Genomic DNA, 25,457 nt, shown 5'->3' with positions numbered 1-25,457 from the left:
AAGTTAGCTATAAGCATGAGTGAATGTATTGAAAACCACCAGGAAATATTTGCTGCTAGATCTTTGTTTATTTCCTTTTGCAAGAAAAACCAGAAGACGATTCAATGGCCTGTCCTGTCTCTTGGTATTTTATCCAGTTTTTAATAATAACAGGTAAACTTCATGTATGTTGTTATACATTTTCCTGACAGATTTTTATTATTATTATCATTATCATTATCATTATCATTATCATTATCATTATCATTATCATTATTATTATTATTACTATTATAATTACTAACAACAATTTCATGGGTCAGGGCGAAAGTGTCCTTTGCAATTTTGCAGAGCGCAATCCTATGCCTAAGGGGATCGAGAACTCCAAGGAGGAGGAACTTAGATGTTAAGGTGCTACTATGATCAAATTTTTACTTCTTGAATTTTAAGGTTTATCACAAAGAATTTTAGGAAAGATTAAAAACGCTGTTTACCGTTTCTAAATATCTGCATTGGTTCCGGAGATATTTAAGTTTGAAAAATGTGTAAAATATGTAAATGAGATGACTGATGACGTCATATTCTTAACTCAATATAACATCAAGTATATAAATAGAGCTATCTCAGTCAATTTACAACAGAGACCATTGAAACCTGGCAGGCTAATAGTTCTAAAGGCAATACACCTACGGCTATAAAAAATTCGGCTCACATGGCAACTCACTCTTTTCCAGTCCCCTCCAACCTGATTTCAATATTTTAGTGATTTTCAGCTTGAAAAACATTTAACAAGGCCACGAACTCAACCTAACATATTTATACGCTTGCTGGATCATGCAGATGAGGCACCATTGGCAAATATCAAAATAGAACCCCAAAGGTGGCCAGCAAAGCGTTAAGTTGTAAATGGTTTGAACCCAGGAGTCATGTCATAAGTACGTAAATTATGATCATCCGGGTGAGTGTAGTGCTGAGAAGGACTGTTTGTGGTGACTTTGACTGACGTTTCGACAACCTGAGCGGAAGTCATCTTCAGAGTCAAGTGAATTGTGGAACGTCAGTAGGTGGTATATACGTCTCTGGTTGTTAACCTGATTGGTCAACGAAGTCCAGATGTTATTGGTCGTTTGTCAGTAAGCCGTGATGTTATTGGCTGTGAAGACTGTAAAAAGTGATTGGTGCGTTTGGATCCGTCTTTTGTTCAGGGAGGACTGAGGTATCAGGGAGGACTGGAACCCAGTATGTTGCCATGGTAACAAAACTGACAACCAATCATTGTCACGCGTTTTATATTTAAATCTTCTTTGTAACGATCCTTTTATGTTTCTCACTTTTCTTTTTCGTTCAGCCCCCGAGGAAGGTTTGTATTGCAAACCGAAATATCGGACAAAAATTTGTTTTTTTAAAAAACAAATACATTTCAGTTATTCTAGCTTTTGTTGTTTGTTCTATCAAAATTAGCTCGCCGAAAAAATACGTAAAAATAGAAAGGGCCAGATTCTGATGCTCAGCACGCCGGAGAGTCCGTGGGAATGTAAAAGTTTTTGACAAACAAAAATATGACCCAAATGCGGCAAAAACAGGCACCGGAAACTCGAGTAAACACGAGCCTGTGAACGATGCGGCAAAAATTGGCACCGGAAACTCGAGTAAACACGAAGTTCAGAAATTTGAAAATAATTTTGAATAATTTTTCGACCCTCGACCCTCGACTCGTTACCCTCGACCCTCGACCAAAAGGCAAACTCCTCAAATAAACCAACTCTTCAGCTAAATCACGAAGGAGAACAATTATTGCCTAATTTATTATCTTTAGACGGGTAGCACTAATCTGAGGAACTGCAGACCGCGGAACCGCGGAACCTGCGGAACCTAGAAAAATAACTAGGTTTTTTTCTTTTGCAACTTACATACCAGGTATAAAGTTACAGCTGATTTCATTGCTGTGTGTAAACCCGGATTTTAATTATTTTTTAACATGATTCGACCAAGAGAAAATGAGATTTTCTTCTGATTCGACGGTCATGATTTGACCGAGAGGTTACCAAGCTCATCGATGAACTCGCAAAGTCACGAAGGTTCTGCACGAAAACGTGAGGTGGCGGGTGATTTATCACCAATATTTGTACGGGAGCTCGATAAAGGCAGCAACGAATGTTCTTTTTACGAGTACAGCATTTGTTTCAAAAATCCGTAGATTGTATAGGCAACGTGGCGAGGTGAACCGAATTAGAAGAAAAGGACGGCAAAGAATCTTTGTCTTGTAAGCTCGTGTTTGTTTTGTTTATGTTTGGTTTCTTGAACAATATATGCTAGCATAAACGTTTCTTTGCCTAGTATTGGAACAGATAGAGAAAACAAAGTTTTAGAGGCGATGATAAGGAGCAAGCCGGAACTCTATATAGATGAATTCCAAGACTGGTTTCACGCCGTTACAGGGACCCGGCTTAGCATTGCAACAATGTGTCGATCGACTCTGCGCCTTGGTTTTACGTACAAAACTCATTATTTTCCCTTTGTTTGAAGTCGAACAAATTTTGCAGTTACACCAGAGTATACATAAATTATTTCCTCAAAATTCCACCTCTTCTAGTATATGCGGATGCTGGTGTATGAAATGGCTGGTTGCCAAACGTCCCAAGCTTATTGTTTTGCTTTTCTGAACTTCAGCTGAGGGTGGTTGCCAACAGAGAAATGAATTCTTGAGGGCAACATACTGTCTTTTTATGGCTGATATACCAGGCAAGTGTTATTGCCGTCCTTTTCTTCTCTTTCGGTTCACCTCGCCACGTTGCGGATACAATCTATGGATCTTGTGTCTTATAGGGAGCCACGATCGATGGTAACGGTCGGTATGTCGGTCGAGTCACGGTCGACTGACGGTCGATATCTCGGTCGATGTATCCGTCGAGTAGCGGGCGAGTATCGATCGAGCATCGGCCGCTATATAGGCGATGTATCGACCGATCATTGGATCACTTTCGGTCGAGAAATCGACCGACAGTCTGTCGCGACAGTATCGGCAGTATATCGGTGAACCGTCGGTCAAGTATCGATAAAGTATCGGTCGATGCATCGGCCGATACTCGGTCGACACGAAAAAGGAAGGAGGATTTTGCTTTGTTCTAAACCGGTGAAACCGGGACACTACAGTGTAATACGCTGGCATATTGTTGCGCGTTCTCTTGACCTAATATGGTAAAATGATGCAATAGTGCAAGAATAAAATGAGATAACGACAGACTATCGACCAACTATCGGTCGTTATTATATTGGCCATCAACTGATATGACGACCGATATAGCGGTGCGCTATATGTACACGAATGTCGATCGAGAAAAGGACGAAGTGTCGAAAAACATATTGATAGAATATTGACCGATATATCGGCAGATACTATCGGCCGGTAAGCGGCGAAATATCGATGAAGTATCGGTGATGTGTCGGTGAAGTGTCGGTGTATTGCTATATCGGCCGACTGCCACCTCGGTCGATACGACGACCGCCACAGCGATACAACATCGCCCGAGTCATCCCCAATTATCGACCGAGGCTCGACCGAGATATCGACCGTCAGTCGACCGACATATCGACCGTTACCATCGATCGAGGCCCCCTATAAGACAAGATCCCAATCTATGGATTTTTGAAACAAATGCGGTACTCGTAAAAAGAACATTCATTTGGCTGTTTTATTTATCGAGCTCCCGTACAAATATTTATCACCAATATTATTGGTGATAAATCACCCGCCACCTCAAGTCTTCGTGCAGAACCTTCGTGACTTTGCGAGTTCATCGATGAGCTTGGTAACCTCTCGGTCGAATCATGACCGTCGAATCAGGAGAAAATCTCACTTTCTCTTGGTCGAATCATGTTAAAAAATAAATAAAATCCGGGTTTATACACAGCAATGAAATCAGCTGTTACTTTATACCTGGTATGTAAGTTGCAAAAGAAAAAAACTAGTTATTTCTCTAGGTTCCGCGGGTTCCGCAGGTTCCGCGGTTCCGCGGTCTGCAGTTCCTCAGATTAGTGCTACCCTCTTTAGACGCCTGCTTATTTTAAATAATACCAACAACGGCGGCATTGTCACTGCAAATGAACGTCGGTTGCAGTCGCAACAGCTTGCTCAATACAGCCAAGTCCGTCTGTGATCTTGGGCGTCAAGATAGCCGCGATGTGGTCCTGAGAAAGCGTGGACTGTACTGCTTGAGCGACCACGGTGGAGATGGTGGTTGATCAAGCATTGACGTCAAAGGACACCATACCTTGGTTTTGCCTGTGGTGCTGGCGTTAAAGCGAGTTGCACGCCAACTTCAGCAGTTCAGATAATCTCGGCAGTTTACGCCTTGTTTAACGAGTGGCTGTAGAGTTTGACGCGGCACGCTTTCTAGGAGGCAATATTACTTGCAAAATAAAATTGGTAAGGGGATAAGACAGGAGCCAAGCAGGAAACACCTTGAGACAGCGTTCCGGCCGATAAATTACAGATATATTGACTAAAGAAACATATGCCGAGGTCAACAACATTCCTCGCTAATAATTTGTTGGTTCAAGAAAGACAGTGTTCACGATTAGGACAGTGCGAGATAAATGAAACTGAATAGCGGCCCAACCAGGTCGAACATTACGCAAGTTTTAAACAAACAAAGAAAAATTGGAGCAGAACAAACACTGCCAAGTTCCAGCCATAACAAAGTGCAATATCACAGAGCCGAGTGCATAGGACACACACTCAAAGGGGCGATCAAGTGGGTTGTACACTCATGTGGCAAAGTGAAAGCACGAAAACAACATGACCAAAGCCGTGAAAAGCACAGTAAAAATTACCGTGACGAACATGGTCCAAAGGACCCAGTGAGCCTTACCCTGCGAGCAGAGTCTCCAGGCCCGTTTACACGTTAAAAGAGAACGAACGGCCCGGTTAGAGACAAGTTCTCGTTCCAGACGAAAACTCCCGTTTACACGTACAAATTCTGTACTGTACCTAACAGAAAAAGGCACTGTACTTGAGAGCCCCTTGGAACGGGTACTAGACCGTTTACACGTTGTTTTCTTCGAGACAGGTAACGATAGAGCCCCCAATAATTAAACAAGACTGCTTCGATTAGTTGTTCAAATGAGCTTACACATACAATACACTGTGCGTATCTCCGAATATCACAGATTTACAAGCACTTTTCTGGTTTCTTCTGAAGAAGAGAACACGAAATTCATGTTTGACAGCGCGAGTGATTCCTCAAAGAAATGCTTCTGAGAGAATGCACCGAATTAGGAGAAAAACAAGGCTTACAGTTCTCCTATTAACAGCCCCTGTATCGCACTTCACAGTCGAATGGAGCTTGTGGCAAATTCCAAGAACGAGCGCTTGGTTTGATCTTGCATGCAGCCCTTACTCTGACGATCAATGGTATGCTAAACAACTGACGTGGAGTACTACGGGCTCAGAAAAAACGTAAAAGAACGGTACCGGAAAAAGGGCGAGCGTTTACACGTTGAAAAGAAGACAAAAATGTGGGTACGGAACCGTTTTTTATCGGTTCCGTTCCGAAAGGGTCCATAGCCGCCTATGGACCTTTTTAGGAACGGAACGGATAAGACTAGAACGGGTCAAGTACCGTTTACACGTCAAATTTTGTCGGAGCCGTTCGTCTTTTTATCCGAGCCGTTCCAATTTTTTCGGTCGTGTAAACGGCCCTTCCTTCGATCTTCCTAGACTCTGCTCGCAGGGTAAGTGAGCCTTGAAAGAAAACTGGGAATTACCCAGTGAACAAATAAACAAGAACTCACGAACAATCACAAATGAAAACGGCTTGGTAAACAAATAAAATGGGAACTGGCAGGTATCTTTCTAATTCAATATAATCACTGAAGGCGCGATGGCCCTCCAAAATCTCAATACTGCCCCTCTCAGACTGCGAAAAAAATTTGTACTTCCCTAACATTCAGTTAAGAGTCATTGTCTGAGAAAACCAGGCAGAGGTGAAAGATGGGGGTCGGCCGATTTCCTTCAAACTTTCACCATTTAATGTCTGTCCGAAATGATAATGAATGATGCTATTTAGCAATTCACTTGCTGTTGCGTTTCGTAGTTTGACCACCCCCCCTGGTTTTGACCCTTACTGACCCTGATGTCACGCAAAATATATGCAGAATTTGAAGCTCAATAAAATATATTTCGCGTCATTTCTGGGGACTCATATCGATTGCTTGTATTGTTTATCGTCTAAAAAACGTTGTTAAAGGAAAATATCCCGACTTAACATAAAACTTAATTTTTTATGGAATTTTGCAATTTCCATGTGATCGCGAAAATGTCTTGGGCCAAATGTTAGGCAATTTCGAAACTGTTTTTCTCAGAGGTGAGGCGTTCCTTTCCAAAAATTTCTGGATATTTTATAAGCCAAACATCTGTTCTCCCAAAATCAGCAAACTCTAACTTGAGCCATTAAAATGCGTTTGCATGAGCCACGCTCGAAGTCAAAGATGACTCCGTATTTTTGCTAATAAAGTTCCACAGCGGGTTTTTCTTTATTTCATCTTCTTCTTTTTTGGTTTTTTTTTTTTTTTTTTGCTTTTGGATAAGCTCGATGAAACTATCCTAACTCTTCGAGGTAGAACTTCCCTGGAAGATTTAGTTGAGTGACGCTTTGGGCAGGAATAACATCAAATTGGTGTTAGCTCACTTTAATGAGGTAGAATGTTGCCCCCTTTTATTCCAAATTCCAAGCAAAAGCTGCTTTTAAACTATAGCAAAATACAATAGCTTGCATGGAGGTTAAGATTGGTCTTCCTGTTTAAGGCGGCATTGCGACTCCGCGGAACAAATGTAAACAAAACAAATGTAGCTTCGCGACCCTTCGCGTTCGGTTCCCACGGCCGTAAATGGTATATATGTTGTTTATATTTTTTAAATGAGTCTAGTATGCAGTCAGTCAGTTAACATAACACGAACCTGAAGCGATGGGAACAACAGCATTATGCAGCTCAAAAATGCCTTGTGACATCTTGCCATTTACTCGTCGGGTTTGGGTATTTAATGCACTTTCGTTGTCCCTTATAACTTAGGTGGCAACACATAGTCTGTTTTCGGCCGGTCCAGTCTGTTGTAAGGTTCTTGTGATGTCTGTCTGTTCTCATCTTCAGGGACCTCAAATTTACCTGCTCTGTTGAGAATCAAATCGGCTTCGGAGATCTTTGAACCCGTCGCGCCACGCTTTCTTCCCAAACCAAGACTGACGAGCCAGTGCGATTCAATGTCTCGTGTACAGGATAGCAAGGGGCAAATCTTCAAACCAACACCTTCAGCGCCACAAGGCGGATCCACAGACCAGAAAGAGCACAGAAGAAAGATTTGTTGTTCTTTCAATTGTCTGTTATGTAACGAACATACCGGAGGTTCTTTTGCCGTGGCAAGTTTCACAGGTATTTGATGCTGTTTTTATTTTAATTAACAATTATCAACAACAGACTGACTCTAGTATCAGGGAAAGCTTGTTGTTACCAAGTTTAAAATGCAAATGTAAAAAGGAGCGAGAAATGTGTTCTGTTTGTGATCAAGTTTGGCAATTGTCAAATACCGTGACATGTCACGCATAATCAAATCAAGTGTGAGCCAACACCAATTTGATGTTATTCCTGCCCAAAGCGTCACTACACCAATTCTTCCAGGGAAGTTCTACCTCGAAGAGTTAGGATAGTTTCATCGAGCTTATCCAAAAGCAAAAAAAAAAAAAAACCAAAAAAGAAGAAGATGAAATAAAGAAAAACCCGCTGTGGAACTTTATTAGCAAAAATACGGAGTCATCTTTGACTTCGAGCGTGGCTCATGCAAACGCATTTTAATGGCTCAAGTTAGAGTTTGCTGATTTTGGGAGAACAGATGTTTGGCTTATAAAATATCCAGAAATTTTTGGAAAGGAACGCCGCACCTCTGAGAAAAACAGTTTCGAAATTGCCTAACATTTGGCCCAAGACATTTTCGCGATCACATGGAAATTGCAAAATTCCATAAAAAATTAAGTTTTATGTTAAGTCGGGATATTTTCCTTTAACTACCCTGCCATACGGTCCGCGCGTCTGAAATTTAAATCAACCAATCAGATTTCAGCAACGGGTCAAAACTGAGTTTTCATACGTCATTGATATCTGCGCTCTGTGATTGGTTGTGCCAAGCAAGAGAAATTACATGAAGTGCTTATTGAAAGCGCAAGAAAAATATTTAGCATGGCGTGAGGTGATGTTTTCTGTTTCGTCCTTTTGATTTTACCAAGTTCACGACGTAGCACGGCGACTATAAGTATTGATCGATTTACTGCGTCGTTTTGTTTTCGGCTGAATGACTAGTATAGAGCGATCTTTGCCGCGTGAGGTTCACAGTCAAGACTCCGACGCTTTGGCCGACTGGACTCGAGTTCCCTCGGCAAGATTTCCGCAACTTTGACCAGCATTGGATCCATAACTACTCTGGAGATCGCGCAGTTTACGGACAGCTGTTGTTCACATTCTGGTTGTGAAAGATGCTTTTCAAATTGTTCTTACATTTCGGAGAGACTGATCTCGCCGGGTGGGAACTGTAGTGTCTAGGGATACAAATTCCCGACCTGTTTCTATGCTAGGTAACAACGAGTATAAATCTTTGAGAGTTTTCCAAGTCCTCTGCTTGTAATCCTCCTGCAGCACTTGTATTTTAAAACTCAAAAAGACACTTAAAGTGTGCGGCTATTTTTTAGTGTCTGTAAAATGTTGAAAGGCAGCCCAGCAATAGCTCGGAACGGAATAAGAAGGCTACATCGATTAACTGTGGACTGGACTCTTCGCTCACCGACCAACATATGTGATTTCATTATAATTTAAATAATTTCATTAATTAACTTACTAACTTTGTGGCTAGTTTTATTGTCATTTATTGTCCTTACATTTTTTGTTGTGGTAATTGGTGATCTGTCTCAGTATGAGGTGTTTTTACCCTAAAATTTTACAGATTATCCTTATGGCTCTTGCAGACATTGTTTACTTTTAATTTACCGATTTGTGCCATTAAATTGTTGTAAATAAAGAAATTATATAAATTGAATAACATTGGTAAATGTATTGCCAGCCAGATCCATCCCTTAGACAGGGTGCGTGGGTGGGAGAGTGTCGCTAAATGTCTTGAAAGACGGTACCTACTATTGTTACTGCGCAAACAATAGTACGCACCGAGATACTCAGGTTTCCTATGGGTAGTGCTCACTAATACAGGAATATTTTTGTGCAGTTTAAAACTATGTGGAGAAAACAGAACTTAGCAAGTGCTCTTGGTATCCCATTGCATTTAAAATAACATGTTTGCAATTGGTAGAACCCCAAACATGAGATTGAAAGGGGGGAAATAGACCCCCCCCCCCCCGCCCACCACATTTGAGCTAGAGTACGAATTTACGGATGCCAAACACCAGACATTTTTATCAAGTTAGTGAATGCCATGAGTAAGAGGTGGAAGGTACGTGTAGGGCGAGTTTGAGATAGGGTAACAAAGAAACAGCAAAAGTAAAAAGCCAGACAAAATATTAGAAGGAAATGCACGCCTGTGAAAATTCAATTTTTATTAACCGATTGACTAATAAAAAAATGCCCTGAATAACCTATTAATTTTTTTATTACTGTTAGTTTTTCGTGGATCTTGTTGACTTTGTTTTCAGGGTGTTTATTCTCTTTCTTAGTTATATTGGAGCAGTTGTCAATTGGGACCCAGCCCTGTTACTTCCCCCTGCCATACCCCTCCTTCTTTTGTACTTGTTCTGTATCTGTTGTTGTTGTTGTTTTTTTCTGTATATTTTGTTGGCTTCTGTAGCAATTCAATAAAAATAACCAAAACTAAATAAAAGAAGAATGACTTTGGCAATTACAAGAGACTCGAAACAGTAGATGCAACACAGTAAATAGCCAAACATAAATAGATCCCACGTGATAGATAACATCTACTGTCTATTTCATTAAATGAGGGATGGTAAACAGGAGCATGTGGAGAAAGCTACAATCAGTTGGGAGGCCGATAGTGAGGTTGATGGGAATAGTGGCTATGAGATGAATGTGTTAATTACCTGTCATAGCTGTTTCTGTGTAGCTTTTGTGAATAAGTACTGAAGGATATATCCTTGCAAAATCCCATCAAGGATTGGGCTTCATGATGTAGCCATTGTCAGAAATTTGGCATTAGCTCATCACATCCACAGTTGTAGTTTGGGTTGTTCCTTGTGCATTGAGTTTCAAACATGATAAAAAATAATGAAGTGCCAAGAGTTGTCTGGACAAGTAAGATTGATAACAATTGCTGAACACTTATACTAATATCAGTTAATATAATATGGTTTTCTTTAGTGTTGGCTTTCATAATGAGGAACAACAAAAAACGTTCAAAAACTCTGGGTCAAGAGGAACATATAATAATTGACAGGATTTAGAATTTTTAAATTTATTATTCTTGATTTTTGAACAATCTGCAGTTTTATGAAGTCCATTTTGTCTGACAGGTGCGCAAAGTTTTGATAAGGGAAATAATGCGAATTTGGGGCTTAAACTTATTACTGTTTTGAATCAGGGTTTGGATTATCTTCATAAATCTGAATAACAAGAATAGGAATTAAGTCTAAATTTATAGGTGAAATGTCTAAATGAAAATAGCTGAAATTTTAACAAGTAGCTACTAACTACTATAAACTAGCAAGAGAGTGATTTGAAAGTCTGGCCCGCCTCGATAAGCACTCACTACCTGCGGGCCAATTCACTACCTAATTGTTCTTCTTGGTTGGATTTTTGAATCTGAACTTGAAACTCAGAGCAAGAGGTAGATGTTTATAATATTTTAGCAAATATTAGAGGTACATGTTGTGCGAACTCAGTTCCCAAATCTGGCCTGGAAATGTCTGTTGTGAGACTCAGATTCTCAGCTAAAAAAGATACTGACGGCTTACTCGCTGATGACTCACAACAAGCTCGGCGCGGTGATTCGAAAAAAGTGAGTAACGCATGCTATCAACCATTACAACCAAATGAAAAATAGAAATTGAAACTTTTTCGGGGATACATCATTAAGCCGCAAACTAAATTTAATAAAAATCATGCGTATACAGTCGTGTAAATAATTTGGAAAAATTTCCGCACAGCCCCATACATTAATTATGCATGCTGATGTATTAATTATGTATGCGCTTCATTGTTTTAAAAGACAATAACCTATTCCCATGAGTTTTGCATATATACATTGCAAATAATACTTACTGCGTCAATAAAAGAGGGTTTCGTCGTGTCATGACTTTTTCTCCTCTTCTCTCTCCATTTTCCCAAACCCATTTTCTTTATTTCTCTAACCCAGCCCCCTAACGCTTTTCTTTTTCTTTCTTTTTTTTTTTTTCGGTCTACCCACCATACCGTGCCTTGAACTGAAGCCTTACTGTTAGCGTTGGATTCCCTGCCCATCTGCTTTACCACTAGACTACAAGGGATTTGTTGGAAATTACCCCTCAACAAATATGTTTTATTTTTTGTAAGCCTTTAAAAATCTACATAACAATACAGAGGTAATTTTTTCCTGTGCGTTGCACTTGCCTTGTAATTTTCACGGGAAAATGCGTCATTTTCGCCCCTTGATTGCCCAGTCTCGGTTTGTTATTTCTCCTAGTCATAGCCCCATGCAACCATGTTAAAGTGAGTTATAGAGCATTAACGAGCCTTAGCCGACTTCAAATCGTGTAGTTGTTGCTTGTGCTCCGAATCGTCGTCTTATTATTTTTGCGTCCTTTGCTGTTTCGTCCATCGCTTCCCCTACGTCAATGCCATGCTACTACGTCTGTAATTTGACTGACCTTCGCCTATCGTTCCAAGCCTTTAATCACCTTTTAAAGTCGCCCAATATCCTTGCGGATTACGAATGGTGAACAGAATAGTACAAGGGACACAATCTAAACGTGCCGTCCGTGAAATGTCCGCCAGATGGGTGCAAGAATGTCCTAAAGACGAGCAATATTGGCATATATTGTAAGATGCCAGCCTTTACGAAGTTCACCAGGACTGACAAAGCATTGTAGCGCTCTATGCGCTCTTCGAGATACACCGGAGGTAGACGAAATATCAGATACCGTAACACATGAAGTCCGCACGTCTATGTTAGCGAGAACCTCTGGCTTTATTTTAGGAACGACAGCAGCAAAAATAGAACGTAAAACAAAAAGAAAGGTAAAGAAATACTTTATTTTTGATAGTTTACGTCAGTCGCGATTAAAAACCACTGGTTAATCTGCCTTTATTTTTACGGCCATGCGAAAACATGTCACTCAATTCTAAACATTTTTAAAACGAGGACAAATTAAAATGCCTAAAAATTGCTAAAATTGTCAAATTTTGTTTAGATTTTCCGTATTTTTTCCCTAAAATTCGAAGATTTCGGCAAAGCCCATATAGACATAAAAAGAAAATATGAAACTAAGAGGAACAAAGCGAAGTAATCCCAACGGCGCACTATTGTCATCCCTATTGTTTCCTTTGAACAAAGACTGTATGCATAATTAATGTATGGGGCTATGCGGAAATCTTGCCAATAAGGAAAAATTTCCGCACAGCCCCATACATTAATTATGCATGCTGATGTATTAATTATGTATGCGCTTCATTGTTTTAAAAGACAATAACCTATTCCCATGAGTTTTGCATATATACATTGCAAATAATACTTACTGCGTCAATAAAAGAGGGTTTCGTCGTGTCATGACTTTTTCTCCTCTTCTCTCTCCATTTTCCCAAACCCATTTTCTTTATTTCTCTAACCCAGCCCCCTAACGCTTTTCTTTTTCTTTCTTTTTTTTTTTTTCGGTCTACCCACCATACCGTGCCTTGAACTGAAGCCTTACTGTTAGCGTTGGATTCCCTGCCCATCTGCTTTACCACTAGACTACAAGGGATTTGTTGGAAATTACCCCTCAACAAATATGTTTTATTTTTTGTAAGCCTTTAAAAATCTACATAACAATACAGAGGTAATTTTTTCCTGTGCGTTGCACTTGCCTTGTAATTTTCACGGGAAAATGCGTCATTTTCGCCCCTTGATTGCCCAGTCTCGGTTTGTTATTTCTCCTAGTCATAGCCCCATGCAACCATGTTAAAGTGAGTTATAGAGCATTAACGAGCCTTAGCCGACTTCAAATCGTGTAGTTGTTGCTTGTGCTCCGAATCGTCGTCTTATTATTTTTGCGTCCTTTGCTGTTTCGTCCATCGCTTCCCCTACGTCAATGCCATGCTACTACGTCTGTAATTTGACTGACCTTCGCCTATCGTTCCAAGCCTTTAATCACCTTTTAAAGTCGCCCAATATCCTTGCGGATTACGAATGGTGAACAGAATAGTACAAGGGACACAATCTAAACGTGCCGTCCGTGAAATGTCCGCCAGATGGGTGCAAGAATGTCCTAAAGACGAGCAATATTGGCATATATTGTAAGATGCCAGCCTTTACGAAGTTCACCAGGACTGACAAAGCATTGTAGCGCTCTATGCGCTCTTCGAGATACACCGGAGGTAGACGAAATATCAGATACCGTAACACATGAAGTCCGCACGTCTATGTTAGCGAGAACCTCTGGCTTTATTTTAGGAACGACAGCAGCAAAAATAGAACGTAAAACAAAAAGAAAGGTAAAGAAATACTTTATTTTTGATAGTTTACGTCAGTCGCGATTAAAAACCACTGGTTAATCTGCCTTTATTTTTACGGCCATGCGAAAACATGTCACTCAATTCTAAACATTTTTAAAACGAGGACAAATTAAAATGCCTAAAAATTGCTAAAATTGTCAAATTTTGTTTAGATTTTCCGTATTTTTTCCCTAAAATTCGAAGATTTCGGCAAAGCCCATATAGACATAAAAAGAAAATATGAAACTAAGAGGAACAAAGCGAAGTAATCCCAACGGCGCACTATTGTCATCCCTATTGTTTCCTTTGAACAAAGACTGTATGCATAATTAATGTATGGGGCTATGCGGAAATCTTGCCAATAATTTTATTCTGTATACTTGTATACATATTTATTAATTTATTTAGTGCTATATTTTATATTTAGACGCATAGAATAGCGCAAACTGTTTAAGGAGTACCTCATTTAAACTGCCCGCGTAGGACGGCCGCGGTTGTCAAGGTTTTTCGCTCTGCTCCTTTTTAACGCTGTGAGGTGTTATTCACTAAGTGAAGCTAAGTGGCTTTGTGGAAAGTTCCAGAATGTTGGGGAAAGGTATCTAGTGGTTTCCGTTTGTTTTAGGAAATAGGCCATTCTCGAGAACTCTGGAGCGGCTGGAGCGGTGATCGAACAACAAATTCGATAGTATTGTCATTTAGTCGACAGTGAAGTGTCACTTGCTAATGACGTAGGATAACCAGTGGTAGGTACTTCATATATGGTAATTATTATGTCCTCACTTTTTATTTTGATAAGTATCTACCCACTTTTTATTTTGATAAGTATGTACCCAAATTCTTTTTGAAATCATTATGTCCCCAATGTTACTCTGTTACCCTGTTACCCTGTTACCTTGTTACTCTGTTACCTTGTTACCTTGTTACCTTGTTACCTTGTTACCTTGTTACCTTGTTACCTTGTTACTGTGTTACCTTGTTACCCTGTTACCTTGTTACTCTGTTACCTTGTTACCTTGTTACTTTGTTACTCTGTTACCTTGTTACTCTGTTACCTTGTTACCTTGTTACTCTGTTACCTTGTTACCTTGTTACCTTGTTACTCTGTTACCTTGTTACTCTGTTACCTTGTTACTCTGTTACCTTGTTACCCTGTTACCTTGTTACTCTGTTACCTTGTTACCTTGTTACTTTGTTACTCTGTTACCTTGTTACTCTGTTACCTTGTTACCTTGTTACTCTGTTACCTTGTTACTCTGTTACCTTGTTACTCTGTTACCTTGTTACTCTGTTACTTTGTTACCTTGTTACCTTGTTACTCTGTTACCTTGTTACCTTGTTACTCTGTTACTTTGTTACCTTGTTACCTTGTTACCTTGTTACTCTGTTACCTTGTTACCCTGTTACCTTGTTACTCTGTTACCTTGTTGCCTTGTTACCTCATTACTGTTACCTTGTTACCTTGTTACTCTGTTACCTTGTTGCCTTGTTACCCTGTTACCTTGTTACTCTGTTACCTTGTTACCTTGTTACTCTGTTACTCTGTTACCTTATTACCTTGTTACCTTGTTACTCTGTTACTTTGTTACCTTGTTACCTTGTTACTCTGTTACCTTGTTACCTTGTTACGCTGTTACCTTGTTACTCTGTTACCTTGTTACCTTGTTACCTTGTTACTCTGTTACCTTGTTACCTTGTTACTCTGTTACCTTGTTACTCTGTTACCTTGTTACTCTGTTACCTTGTTACTCTGTTACTTTGTTACCTTGTTACCTTGTTACTCTGTTACCTTGTTACCTTGTTACTCTGTTACTTTGTTACCTTGTTACCTTGTTACCTTGTTACTCTGTTACCTTGTTACCCTGTTACCTTGTTACTCTGTTACCTTGTTGCCTTGTTACCTCATTACTGTTACCTTGTTACCTTGTTACTCCGTTACCTTGTTGCCTTGTTACCCTGTTACCTTGTTACTCTGTTACCTTGTTACCTTGTTACTCTGTTACTCTGTTACCTTATTACCTTGTTACCTTGTTACTCTGTTACTTTGTTACCTTGTTACCTTGTTACTCTGTTACCTTGTTACCTTGTTACGCTGTTACCTTGTTACTCTGTTACCTTGTTACCTTGTTACCTTGTTACTCTGTTACCTTGTTACCTTGTTACTCTGTTACTTTGTTACCTTGTTACTCTGTTACCCTGTTACCTTGTTACCTTGTTACCTTGTTACCTTGTTACCTTGTTACTCTGTTACCTTGTTACTCTGTTACCTTGTTACCTTGTTACTCTGTTACATTGTTACCCTGTTACCTTGTTACCTTGTTACTTTGTTACCTTGTTACCTTGTTACCTTGTTACTCTGTTACCTTGTTACCTTGTTACCTTGTTACTCTGTTACCTTGTTACTCTGTTACTTTGTTACCTTGTTACCTTGTTACTCTGTTACCTTGTTACTCTGTTACCTTGAAACTCTGTTACCTTGTTACCTTGTAACTCTGTTACCTTGTTACTCTGTTACTTTGTTACCTTGTTACCTTGTTACTCTGTTGCCTTGTTACTCTGTTACCTTGAAACTCTGTTACCTTGTTACCTTGTTACTCTGTTACCTTGTTACCTTGTTACCCCGTTGCCTTGTTACTCTGTTACCCTGTTACCTTGTTACCTTGTTACTCTGTTACCTTGTTACTCTGTTACCTTGTTACCTTGTTATCCTGTTACCTTATTACCTTGTTACTCTGTTACCTTGTAACGATGTTACCTTGTTACTCTGTTACCCTGTTACTTTGTTACCTTGTTACCTTGTAATTCTGTTACTGCGTTACTTTGTTTCTCTGTAAAAACTAAAACTAATTACAACTTCTTTACAAGATTGCCGTGTGGGAGTCCGATACATCAGCTAACTTCTTGATATTTCGCTTGAAATGCTCAAAGGATGAAGCATTTTTTAAGCTTTGGGGCCATGTTATTCCATAACATGGCCCCACTGTAAGAAAAGCTTCGTTTCAAATAATTGGTGTTTGGCTTGTACAGGGACAGGCTACCCTCGGAGTTTCTTAAGTTGTAAGCAGAGTGACGCTGAGTTTTGATGACACGCTGGTCGCTTCTATAAACGCTATTGGAACTCTTTCCCTCGTGGTCTGTTAAAAACATCTCGTATCAGTCTGAGCGGTTAATAACATTTATTAAATGCGTAGTAAATTACATGCATGGACCTTTTCTTTTTCATTTTCTTAGGGAATCTAGTCGAGTGGTATTAATTCCTTTTCCACGGTTGGTGAGGTCTAATCCACTTTCCTCGCAGGTAAAATACGAAGGAAAGCTAACTAAGGCATTAGACCACGCCAGCCGTGCGATAGGAGTTTTAATCTCGATTGCTGCGAGGCTTGCGGACGACGAAACGGCAATGGAGGAGACCATTGGCAGAGTCGAAAGCATCCTGGGAAAAGACGTCCACCACCGAATACTTCGGAATTATACAACCTTGATGCTGTTCGCAACCAAGGTAATTATTCTTTACATACAGCAATATCTCTAACAACAATTACTCATGTAAATTAACTTTTAACTATACAAATTACTGAACGTCTTTATCTCTGTAAATTGCGTTGCTACACCCAAATTTTTTTTTTTTTTGGATTTTCAATAGGACAAAGATCTTATTTTTCTTAAACGACGGACGTTTGCACAGTATTAAAAATGTAAAATTAATTCAAAACCATGTCTCACCATACAAGTGCAACCCTGAAAGTGTCGAGGGTTTGTAAAACTGATGGGTTCGTTGCAATGGCATAACTATAACGAACTGGGTTCGGTTAACATTAAAATGTAATAATTTTTGAGAAGTTTAAAGAAGTAATACAATAAGAGACGGAGATGATGAAGCGTCGCAGATGTCACTTAATCATAGTACAGTCCTTCATAGATAAATTTTTCCAATTCCGGCTGTCGATCCGGTTCTAAATCAGCTTCAGATGTGCGGTGACATCTTATTTGTGGCATCGGCGTAACGAAGTTTAGGTCTGGATAATGTTCGTTACAACGCGGATTTTGTTATACTGGGGTCCTAATGTATATTATTTTTCTGTATAGGTGCGGAAAGTTGTGAACCCTGCCGTGCGTTGCATCAACAAAGTTGGTTTTGCCGTAGCCAAAACCAAAGTTCTTACTTTATTGGGAGGAGATCACTCCCTGACGCCTGTTCTCAAAGCAATTGAGGATGGGTGTTTAGGAGAAGGCAACGTGATAAGAGAATTTTTCTCCTACACGGAGGGAGAAAAGCATAAGCAAAGAGCGTTCACCTTCAGAAGAACGGCTATTCCTTCCTATTTAAGGAAACGTCTTGACGACGGTGGGTACCGAGAACAGGCGAATCGGCTTTTTTCAAAGGTTTCAATAGTAAAGTGAAGGAATTGGACACCTTTCCTCGTTCTTTTTACTCACAGAAAGCTCAAAATTAGGTCGTAGTAACATTGATGTTCTGCTAACAAGAATTCCGTATGCAACAAAAGGGAGGACTGAATTTTTTATCAATTTATTCATTTCTTTATTCATTTATTTAACTTTATTAATATACACGGCTAAAACACGAGGAGTTAAAGTAAATACTAAAATTGCTTTAATTATATTATTAAAAATACTAATCTACTAGTAAATTAAATTTAATAACAAAAATAAAAACAATAACAAAGTGCTGGCTTTCCATGAATGCCGTGTGAATTAATTAACTTAATCCTTATCAAAGAGGAAACCCCTACAGCCGGATTTAAAACTAGCAAGAGAATGTAATTGCCGCAGATTGATAGGCAAGCTGTTCCACAGCAACGCACCACTTTATAATTGGTATAAGGAAAGCTATATGCTCGGTGACTCCGGTACTGGTACAGTAGGTTAGGTTATTTTCCCTAGACTACAAAACGTTTTTGGTATAGAAATGATAATAGCAGTAGGCGAATAAGGACGGCACAATCAGTGATGCTGAATAATTCTGATCTTTTTAATCTTTTCTTCTTTGTAGTACTCGATTACAGACCCAAGGGGGAATAACTTGGTAAGTTTTTAACAGTAATTTTCATTACGTGGAGGTAACACTGGTATTACGTGGTCGATGTGTGTTGAAATCAGACAAATTCATGTTCATGCAGTTATATTGTCACAAAAACTTCGTCGCACCACAAAAAAGTTTACTACACCTCAGTTTGCCCTTCATTATCAGGAAATACATTTTCATTAGTGTTAAAAATTAAATCATTAAAGCGAATGTGTAATCATTGAATGAAAATAGACAAACGTTTTAATTTTCGGTGTCGTCAATAAGGCGTTTTACATAGAGAATAACGTTCATTAATGCGAATATCAGTTCAATTTAATGGAAATAACAAACTTTTAAAAGAATGAACAAACATTAGACGCTTCTTAATGTTCTTTAACGGGGAAAAAATTCATTACAACAGAGATACAGTCAGCGTAACAATCAAGCAAGTCTTACCTCTATCCTTCAGTCAACTCCCCATTCAAACATCGTGGTATATGTAAGTCTGCATAAACCTAAACCACGCTGCACATTTTCTGGCAATTATCGTGTTCACGTTTCTCCTCTTCTCGCGGGGATCTTCAAACGCCCTAATTATCCTTTCACGATGCTCAATTGGGATACGGTTTCGACGAACTCTGTGCTCCATTACTGCGAAACAAGTGTGCACATGTGCAGCATCGTTTTTAAATTAAAGCATCCATATAAATCAATTGGGAAATTAGTCAGAAACCACGTAACTAAAAATCTTTTGTAGTCGAAATTTTATTCGCGCAATGGAACGTTAACCCTAGGTTAATAAATCTTCACTCGCACTAAAGAATGTTGTTTTCGATTAAACGCTATTTTAATTGGCCTTCATGAATCTTCTTTTCGATGCAAAACTCCTTAATGACTCTGCCACAAATTGAAATGTTTCATTTCGTACTTAAACTGATTATACATTAATTTTATTGCTCAATGTTTTCGCGCTAATGAAAATTTATTTCCTGATAATGAAGGGCAAAAGGTGTATTTTTTTTCTGAACAGTTCAATCTGTTCAAGTCTACGATATAAGAAATGCTTATCTGCCTATAACTTCTAGGCTCGACTGTAGTTGATTTGAATTGCCATCTTACATCACCTTGTTTCATCATCTTTTTGTAGCAGTGCCAAGGAAACATTTAAATTCAGCATTATAAAAGTGATATTTAATTATTCTTGTTGTTGATATTGACTTGTTCGTATGATGATGATAATGATGATGATCGATACAGTGTGAACAAACCGACAATTTTTTTTTTTAATTTTTCACATACAGATGAGGTCAACGAAACCAGAGAAGAAATTTCAATTCTTTGTAAGTACAGACATCGTTTTTTCAAGTCATTCCGGTTATAGAGTGTGTGCACGGCGGCCATGTTGGAGGAATAAAACAATAGAATATATTTGCATAAAAATAGAATATATTTCCTGAAGGAAAATCATTGTATTGTCTCGATCCTCCAACATGGCCGTCGTGTACACACTTTATACATTGTTTCTTGTCTCGTGTACAAACCCTCACCGAGCGGTACAACCGACTTAAACTAACGCGATCCCTGTACGTGCGTTGAGTTTTAGCTCGAAAAGTCTCCTTTATATGATGACTGATCTATCTTTATACAATGGCGTGAGTGAAATATCAGTTTTTTTTTCATCTTTTTAACAGCAGGTTGTTTGCCATACCTGCGTTTATGATTATAAATTTATCTCACACTTTGAATCATTGCAATAATATAATATACACAAGCTAACCAAGTCAATACAGACAAAATATGTCTTAAGAAAATCAAAATGTATTTAAAAGTCCTTTCGTATAATTTTTTTTTTTTTTTTTTGGGGGGGGGGGAGGTACAAATTTTCTCGGAAGTGAAAGTAGCCATTGAAAAAAGGGACGTTTTTGGTCCGCCCATATTTTGTGTTTCTTTTTTTGGTCATTTGCAAGAAGACCGTGACACCCGCACGCACGCACACACACACACATACACTCTAAGTTTGTTGGTTAGATTGCGATGTGTTATCTTGATTTAAGGTTCTACCAACACACGCTGGTTGAATAAAGCCGAGATTGTGGTAGCCCTGGGAGAAGAGAAGGACGGCATATTCCATATTTTGTATGCCATGAACGAAAGTGTCAGCAGGGGTGAGGAAATTATATTGGATGGAGAGTATTCGACATCTACATTCCCTGCTGGCACAAAAGTCACCTTTTCTGTTGTTAATAAAGAGCGTCCTGAACTTCAAATTGGTGGCGATGAAAGCACCGATGAGGATGATGACAATAGCAGTACTCATTCGTTTGAAAGGACAGGTAACTTTTTGTAGGATAAATGTCAGAGAAGAAAACAACGCTAGTAGCAGTAGCAGTGTCTTTCTCCAAAAAGAAACGAACTACTCCTAATTTCCCACCTTTGCTGCTTCTTCTATTTATAGTGGTTTCGCACACACATTGTGCGTTTTGCCGAATGTTAGGTAGTAATTTGGATATTGAAAGCGAGGTTACAGGTTCGATCGTAAATCAGAATATTCCATTTGAACACAGTACTGCCTTGTAAGCTTATTCCCACTGAACCTCTGTTTAGATTCGAACGATGGGGAAAATACTTCTGAAAGGCTTGCGGAGCAGATGACCAGGCCATACAACGACGAAATCAATGAGATTCCGTTGACAGGTATTTATGAACTTAAGTAGTAATAATCAAAAAATAGGGAGTGCGTTCGATGTCACAAGTATCTATTTCCTGCTTCAAGTTGGTGATGATGTCATCCGCCCCTGCAAAAGCTGCAGGTGATGCAGGATACGCAAGACAAGATCCATTCATTAAATCAAGTCGTTTTGTCCCATACAATCTCGACTCCAATCTGTAATAGGAGTGCGTTCTCCCTTCGTCGAACGCAATGAAAAAAATTAGCCTTAATGTGAGAATCGACCAATCGATGAGTGGTATACGCTAAAATCTGCGTATTGATACAATAGGCCAATTTAGCAGCTATTTTAGCGCTCGTGAGAGAGACATGCCGTTTGTTTCAGGAAATGGCGAGTACACTCAAGACCCAAGCAAGTACCATACAAACAAGAATTCGAGAAGAGGGAATTCAAGAAAAGGTGACTGTTCAACATTGTGTTGTTGTTGTCCCGGGGGGTTGTAGTTGCCAGGAACAATCTTTACAACTAGTAATAATCAAAGATTAGCGAGTCAAATAAAACAATCAAACAGTGGGGACAGCAGAAAATGGGAACCTTTTGGAGATTGAATATCATATATGAACATCTAGATTTTCCTACACCGCCAGCCCCCTCCCCAACCCCATACCCTCCTCCTACTTCCCTGGCATTTTACTTAAGATTTTAAAAAGCCTACTTAATTAAAATTAGGGAGTGCTTTCGATGATCTCGACCCCAGACTCTCTCTCTCTCCTTTGCAAAGTTGGTGATGATGTCATCCGGCCCTACCAAATCTGCGGGGGGGGGGGGGGGGGGTGCCGGATGTTCATTCATTCATTCATTCATTGTTAAAAATTACTTTTTTTGTAGGCGAACTAGAAAAGCTCAATGATGGATTCGGGTGGTACAAGACAGTAGATGCAGAGCCACGAAAACGTACAGATCAAGGTGCTAAAACAAATGTTGTTTATACAATAAATATGCAGTGTCCCTACGCCAAAACACCTAGAAGTGTGATTGTGGCGACTTAAAGGTCGCGCAAGAGCCCGGCTTGCCTTGGTATTTAATCCTAAACTTGCACATTTCTGAATTTCTAAAGATGATTATGTTGCACTTAAATTTGTCGGGGTTTGGCAGATGCTGGAATTATATTATAGTTGCCGTGTTGTCGCTGTTGCGGATCACGCATCCCCGTGTTGTTTTAAGGACGGTGCCTACTTTTGTTACTGCGCATACGTTTTGCATCTCGAGAAACTTGGGTTTCCTATGGGTGGTGCCTATTAATACAGGGATATTCTTCCGCGGTTTAAAACTAATGCTCTTGGTATCCAAAAAGGCAATTGGGGGTAACCATGCATTTTTCAGAGATAATTAAGCTTCAATTTAGGAAAAAACTGCCATACATTGCTTTATCTTTTGGCTAATATTATTGTTTAAATATCTCTGAAAAATGCGCGGTTACCCCCAATTTTCTTTTTGGATTATAATAGTCCTTGCTAAGATCTGCTTTTCCCCCATAGTTATAAACCACACAAAATACTTCTGTATTAGTAGGCACCGTCCTTAAGCTGGAATTTCCGAAAAACAGTTTTTGTACTGATCCAAGTTTTCAGTTAGACACGAATCCTAAGTTAAATGATTGCATTATCTATTGTTAAATCATTACCTCTTTTGTAATGTTACACTAGCAAGATAAGCATTTTCAAGTCTTATTGCATCGTATAGGCTTTGAAAGGAGTAAAAATGTGAAGATTTGTCTTTGAAAGCCTGATTTGCTCCAATTCCAATTGGATATTTTCCAATTCCATCTCTGTGACATCACTGAATAAAGTAAACAAATTACACAGTGAACCTCACTCGTGTATCAATCCTAAAATTCTATATATATAATTCCCGACTAAATCTAGGACACAAAATCAGGTTCCGCAATAATTGCTTAATTTTCCCGTTTTTGATCACCAACTCACAGTTCTTTCTCAGCTAAAGAAAATAAGACAACCAGTACAGGTGTCAATCTGCTGCTCAATTGCGAACTCACGATCAATGTTGTTTAGCTGTTGGCACACGCGACTAATATGTTCATTATGATTTTTAGATTCATATTACACAAAATAATCGCCGATTCTCAGGCATGTTTATAGTTCGCTTTGCTCATTTACATATCGATTTCTTCTAAATGTCAGGTGAAAGGCAACCTCTTAGTAGAGAACAAAAAGAAGACATGGAGAAGCAGGTAAATTAGTTATAAGATAAATATAATTTTGTCAGTGTTATGAGCAAAGATGTGAGGGGTGAGCCGATTTTGTATTGTCCATTAGGAACTATTTATTCTGTTGATACACAAATACAAAAATGTCTTTTGTATCAGATTTTCGTGAACACATGACGTTGCACTTATCAACACTCTGCAGAGACACATGAAATTTAAACGACTTCCTCTGGCCATAATCACAGAAAACAAATCTGTAGTGGTTACAAGATTTCAATTAAATTATTCGAAGAAGATCGTTACAATATGCGTTCTCTGAAATTATCTGTTATTTTTAATCATCTATTATTTTAAAACATAGATTTTAGACGAGGAAATTTGTTCCAGTGCAGGCCTATCGAAAGGTACGTTGATAAATAGCATTTGTGACCTTGATAGTCTTAGTATACAATGGTGGAATGACGATGACAAAGTATAATTAAACAATAAGCTCTACATGACACCCTAGACAGTTAATCGGGAATAAATCAAAGCAAAATACTTGAATCTGCAGACAAAATAATTTGCTTTGATGGAGTTAGTCAGAGGACCTGGTTGGACCCTGGAACTTAAATATGGAAATAGCTAAAACCGTATTTTTCTTTTAATTTAGGAGCTACTAAACGGATTAACACGGATCCTGGACAAAATAATGGTATGTTGCATAGTACTGTTCTTTAAATAGTCGGTGGTTACCACCGCACGAGGTTTAACCGCAACTGATCGCGCAATGACTATGTTAAAGAAAAGAAAATGGAAAAAGTGGAAAAAAAATAAGAGCATAGGAGAAAAGGTATCGAAGTAAAACCTTTCTAATATTTTCCAACACGTACCATAAGCTTAAGTTAAACAGCATGTGTGAAGATGAAAAGAAGTAAAAAGATCAATGACAATACAAATATCCGATATAAACATGATAAATATATATTGTTTTATCAAGTTTCAACACTTCTTCATGATCTGTTGCGTTTACTTCCCGTAGAAAAAAAATCCATTTAAAACTAATGTTAGATGTTCCTTTTTTATCTTTTATACAGAGAGGAGAGGGAAGAAACGGACCAAGAAATATTAATTGATTAAAGCGATTTAAAAAATGAAACCGACAGAAATTAATATTTGTTCAGTGTTTACTCAGTTGTGATTCATGTCTAGTACGATTTCTTCAAGACGTGTTATGAATGTGCAAAATGTAGAAAATTCGACAAACGTAATTTTTGGAAGTGTACATGTCCTCGTGATGAGTAACATATAATGGCAAATGAAAGGTGTTTTAGGAATATGCTTTTTCGTTTTACCTTGTATTCAATTTATTATTTATTATGTAAGGATTTCGTTAAATTTATAATATACGTTGGAGTTTGTTTCAGTAAACAGTTTTACTGAATAAGGGATAATTAAAAAATATAGACCCTTGATTTATTTCTTCCACTGCCCAGAAAGAAAGATAATACAATGAAAACAAATGTTGACTGTGTTAAGATGGAATTACCTAATTACAACATGAATGAGATTTGAATAAAACATGCTCACAGTGTATTGGTTGTTTATTTTCCGCTTTTATTAACAGTTCTCAAGCCTTCTCCCTGGTCAATTTCTTTTAGAGACCCTCTCTTTATTAAGCCTCCCACTTTTCCCTTGTTCCCAAAACACAAAAGCAATACTTCAATACATGTCATTTGAAAACTGGCCAAAACCAATCAGTCGGTTTTTGTAGGAAAACTTGGCATTCCACGCGCACACAAATACCAGTTTTTTGTGGTGCGAAATTTAGGTGATTTAAGTTTTGTTCATAAAGCTAACTAAACCTCGAGTTTAAAAATCTTCACCCCTCTAGCTCTATAAGCCATAT

At 38.7% G+C, this 25,457-nt stretch overlaps 2 protein-coding genes across 4 annotated transcripts; both read left to right on the top strand.

The window, feature by feature from the left end:
• Nucleotides 1–61: 61 nt before the first annotated feature.
• On the top strand, nucleotides 62–17,231 carry LOC146469289 (uncharacterized). 3 transcript variants are annotated; one of them, XR_014867263.1, is made up of 4 exons: nucleotides 62–153; nucleotides 7,129–7,407; nucleotides 14,273–14,393; nucleotides 16,879–17,231. XR_014867263.1 is itself a non-coding variant. In XM_085123556.1 (3 exons), exons 1-3 carry the CDS (start codon nucleotides 105–107, stop codon nucleotides 14,314–14,316), a joined length of 372 nt encoding a protein of 123 aa, XP_084979682.1. In that variant the 5' UTR covers nucleotides 62–104; the 3' UTR covers nucleotides 14,317–14,664. The 3 variants fall into 3 exon arrangements, 1 of the variants encoding a protein (XP_084979682.1); XR_014867264.1 differs by lacking the exon at nucleotides 62–153 and adding an exon at nucleotides 6,778–6,870; XM_085123556.1 differs by lacking the exon at nucleotides 16,879–17,231 and having other exon boundaries at nucleotides 14,273–14,664.
• Nucleotides 17,232–17,248: 17 nt separating this feature from the next.
• On the top strand, nucleotides 17,249–25,144 carry LOC146469288 (uncharacterized). The gene is made up of 11 exons (XM_085123554.1): nucleotides 17,249–17,992; nucleotides 18,659–18,691; nucleotides 19,975–20,013; nucleotides 20,728–21,006; nucleotides 21,278–21,367; nucleotides 21,727–21,801; nucleotides 22,231–22,308; nucleotides 23,544–23,593; nucleotides 23,931–23,973; nucleotides 24,222–24,263; nucleotides 24,646–25,144. The coding sequence occupies exons 4-11, from the start codon at nucleotides 20,817–20,819 to the stop codon at nucleotides 24,678–24,680; spliced, it is 603 nt and encodes a 200-aa protein (XP_084979680.1). The 5' UTR covers nucleotides 17,249–17,992; nucleotides 18,659–18,691; nucleotides 19,975–20,013; nucleotides 20,728–20,816; the 3' UTR covers nucleotides 24,681–25,144.
• Nucleotides 25,145–25,457: the final 313 nt, after the last annotated feature.

Source organism: Pavona decussata, unplaced genomic scaffold (assembly GCF_977016875.1).
Source record: "Pavona decussata unplaced genomic scaffold, jaPavDecu1.1 SCAFFOLD_125, whole genome shotgun sequence".
NCBI classification, from domain to species: domain Eukaryota; kingdom Metazoa; phylum Cnidaria; class Anthozoa; order Scleractinia; family Agariciidae; genus Pavona; species Pavona decussata.
The sequence above is the reverse complement of the archived record's forward strand: the minus strand, read 5'-3'. Positions and strand labels throughout refer to the sequence as shown.